The sequence below is a fragment of the Trichoplusia ni genome, chromosome 4 (genome assembly GCF_003590095.1).
Source record: "Trichoplusia ni isolate ovarian cell line Hi5 chromosome 4, tn1, whole genome shotgun sequence".
Lineage (NCBI taxonomy): Eukaryota > Metazoa > Arthropoda > Insecta > Lepidoptera > Noctuidae > Trichoplusia > Trichoplusia ni.
Window position 1 is genome coordinate 18,777,244 of NC_039481.1, and position 3,879 is coordinate 18,781,122.

Here is a 3,879-nt window from a genome sequence, read left to right on the forward strand (position 1 = left end):
ACTGTTAGTACGATACAATTGTAGGAAAATGAACTTTATAGCTTGGTAATAAAGGTTGGGTAAATGAGTGTTGGGTTGGTTGTGAGTGTCTTTTTTCAATTTTCTGTCATAATTGTATTACTCAGGAGATTTAAGGATAGATAAATGTATGAATTGCCACATTATTTATTTTGTATTATGTTTTTCACTCAAAAAAAAGAGAATTTTAATTAATTTAGAATGCAGATAGTTCATAACGTTTATGTTCCCCGGACAATTTTCGATTTGTAGCGGGTTTACTTACTTAAGTCTATTCAACTAGCTGTATTCAACGGGTCTGCCGTTGAATACAGCTAGTTGAATAGACTTAAGTCCAACTATTTCCTTATTTCTTGCGGCTGATGAAAATCATGGATTCCATGCACAAATCCCTTTTTTATTCCAATAAACATAAAAAATTATAAAATGTTTTCAATCTTCTATTCAATGTTCGCTAAAACCTCATTCCACAGAAATGGATTTTTCATCTGCATTTCCAATTTATTCGACTCTATCGTTACATTACTGCGTACATTTGAAACATTTACTTCAGATTTTCTGGAATCGGATATTACAATTTAACTTTTCAATTCTTGGTATTCAGGCTTACTGATCGTATCGAAAATTGAATTGTTAGCCAGTAACACGCTATATTTTTTTGTTTAGAGGAAAAACGTTTTTAGTTCCAAGTAAGACTTAATAAAAACTTTATAACAATGTGTCTAAAAATATAATTTCTTCGTAACAAATATGAAGGAAATAGAAGTCTTACGAAAAGGAATTATTATACACGGTGATTTTTTAGTCGTCTTACAAAAGCAGCCCATTTCTTGTATCCAATGACTAGAACACGTTCATGATAAAAAAATAGGTATTTATGAGATTTGAATAAATTTAAAATGCAATTTTTATTCAATATTATGATGCAATTCGTATTTTAGAAACACAGCTCTGTTGCGAGCGCCGTCCGAGCCTTGTAACAATGGTGAAGGGCGCGGGCGACGGCGTTTTTATCATTTTAAGAGTATTTTCAGATTTCTCTTGTTTAATTTTTCTTCGGATTTTTCTTCTTAGTTGATGATAAAAAAATAATAATCGCGCCTAGGATTTCACGTCGCCTTTACGTCGGATACATGAACTGGGCTCTTTTTGTAAGACGACTAAAAAACCACCGTGTATATTTATTTAGGTATGATTGGTTTCAAAGTCTTCTTCTTCTTAAAGTGCCGTCTCCCTTCAAAGTTTAGCAATCATTTGTAATCTTGATCTTGTACTTTTGTTGAACCAGTCACGTAGATTTTGTACTCAATAAATTCTTCTTGTACCAGGCTTCTTCCTTCCCTGCGTGCAACTTGGTATGACTATTTGTAGTAGGATATACATATATTTGCTTGAAATTTCTCAAATTTCGAGGCAGCAAAATTTAACATATTCAGGCAGCAAAATATTAAAGAGTACAAACAAAGAATTACCCAAAATGTTTACAAACGATAAATTGAAACAATATTGCAATGCAAACTGATCCCTTAATAACGGTTCATGGATATATTTAATCCTGAAAATAAATATTTTGAAACTGAATCTGAATTGATTTAAATTTCAATAGTATTAAAGCTAACTTAATCCCTAAATCGTGTCCGTTATATCTGCAAATACGATGAAAGGACGGGAACTAAAATTTAAATAATAAACTGCGAGTGAATCTATTTACCGCCGCCGCCGTTAGCCTGGGGGTCTACTATCGACTTTTATAAAGTCGTAAATATCTTTTAAAATCATATTATTTGTAGTTGTCAAAGTATGACGGAACATTTTGGACAAGTAGAGGTGTCTTGTCGAGTAAATAAATAAATAAATAAATAAATAAATCATTTATTATCAGGTAACAAAGACCCATAGATAAATACCTTAACCTAAGTATACATACAATAATAACAATTTTGTTAGTAAATACAACTTAAATCTATGTTAGTAACACTGGTGCACTATGTCTTTGTGCGTTCCGGTGGTACTTGTCCGCGAAACCGACGAAATACCACATTCTGTGGCCAGAAGCTCTCGTCCATCACCTGAGGCAGGTAGCATGTTGGTATGCGCACCACAAACGCCTTAAAGTTGACGTTGCGATGCGATTCCAGCAGCTGCACTCTCGGCACGTACTTCAGCCTCTGGCGAACGTACTTGACGATGTCCTCCGCGTCAGTGGTGTAGTGAAGACGGGAAATGTACACCGGCGTATTCGGCTTCGCGGCACGCAGGTTTTCGTTGGGCTCATAAGGAGCCTTGCCGCAGCGGTTCTTACAGCTCCTCTGACGGCGCTTCCTCCTTTGCACCGTCACAAAGCCGTCATCATCAGCCCGGGTTTTCTCCTTTACGGCCACGGGCTTTGCGGGGGGAGCAGTGGGAATGCTCACAGTGACCACCGGGTCAGAGGGTCGCGTCGGTCGGGCAGCGCTGCGGGGAGGAGCTGCGGGGACGGGAGCGGGGCTGCGTTGCACACTAGGCGCGCGAAACGCAGACGCAGCAATCGGCGCCGGCGACAAAACTGCTGACGCGAAACTCGTGACTGATGTGTCGAGGCAGCCAGCACCTCGGCGCGTGTTTACGTAGCTTACACGCGCCGGTGACCCAGTTAACGCCACAGAGTTGCGCAACTCGTTGAGTTCTGTGCGCAGGTCTGCGACGGTGATCTGGGATGTCTCCAACTTCCTCTGCACATCAGCTAAACTAGCTTTCAAAGACACAATGTCTTTCAAAAGGCTCGTAACGTCGACGTGGTCGAATGTGACTGGAGGTAACTTGTTCAAGTCCCTCGCCACAAACGTCGGCACGTCGTCAGGATCGGTACACTTCAGTAGCGTGATAATGTCCTGCACACTTGTCTTAGTCCCGTCGCGCCGACGAGACACCATCTGCTCGACCTTATCGAGCGACCGGAACAGCAACAGCTTCGCAGCAGCGATGTCATCCTCGCTGAAGTTCGTGACACAGATCTGGACGGCGGACACCTCGTCCATCACGTCCAGTTTCTGCTGCAGGAACGCCAGCAGTTCATTTGCCACAAGTTTGTCACTCATGGCCACAAAATTACGAGCGTCGGCTTGCGCCGCGCTACACGATAATAATATGTATTATTATGAACAGTGTCGCAACGTCCGCCTCAGAGCGCAGTGCACACACGAATGAACCATGCAATAATAGATCCATAGATCCGTCGGCCATAAGAACTTCAGCTGTCAATTATCGACTTGCTAATAAATAGAAGACTAAAATCAAACATTAAACCGCGATAAAATCCGGAAAAGTAGTTTCATTTCAAAATGTTGTATGTACTGTTAAAAAGTAGTTTTATCTATTTCTTCTTCGCATTTTTAAATGTTTTTAATTACAAATCGGAATATTTCTGGCATTGTAAACAGTAGTTTTATAATTCAGTAACATAACTGTGACACTTAATCAATTCCTATTGTAATCAACTGTACTTTTTTGCATAAGCAAAAAACTTTTTACTATGGCTGAGACGTACTAGTAATAAATATGTACACATGCTAATACACGTCCCTACATATTTTGTTGCCTCAATAAATACACCACCTGTCTAAATCTTAAGTGGCCCTTTTCATTGCCAAAAACACTCAATATTTCACACCAGAACCATTAAAACGAGAGCAGATAATTTATGAAGGCAAGAAAAGGGGCTTGCGAAAAATATTGGCAGGATTTGATAAATTTCAGCCTTCTCCCAGATATAGCAAAAAATATTAAGCTGGAATTTAAGAAATATGGCATTTCTTTTGACCTAGGTATTCGATTTGTCAAGTACTTTCCAAAAATGATCGTATTTTTTAGGGTTCTGTGCCC

The 3,879-nt window shown here is 39.4% G+C and overlaps 1 protein-coding gene across 1 annotated transcript; it reads right to left on the reverse strand.

Moving 5' to 3' along the window:
- Positions 1–2,003: 2,003 nt before the first annotated feature.
- On the reverse strand, positions 2,004–3,095 carry LOC113493231. Its single transcript, XM_026871102.1, has one exon. It carries the CDS (start codon positions 3,093–3,095, stop codon positions 2,004–2,006), a length of 1,092 nt encoding a protein of 363 aa, XP_026726903.1.
- Positions 3,096–3,879: the final 784 nt, after the last annotated feature.

Coding starts and splice junctions, on each gene's coding strand:
- LOC113493231 (XM_026871102.1), bottom strand. CDS start 3,095: ATGAGTGACAAACTTGTGGCAAATGAACTGCTGGCGTTCCTGCAGCAG.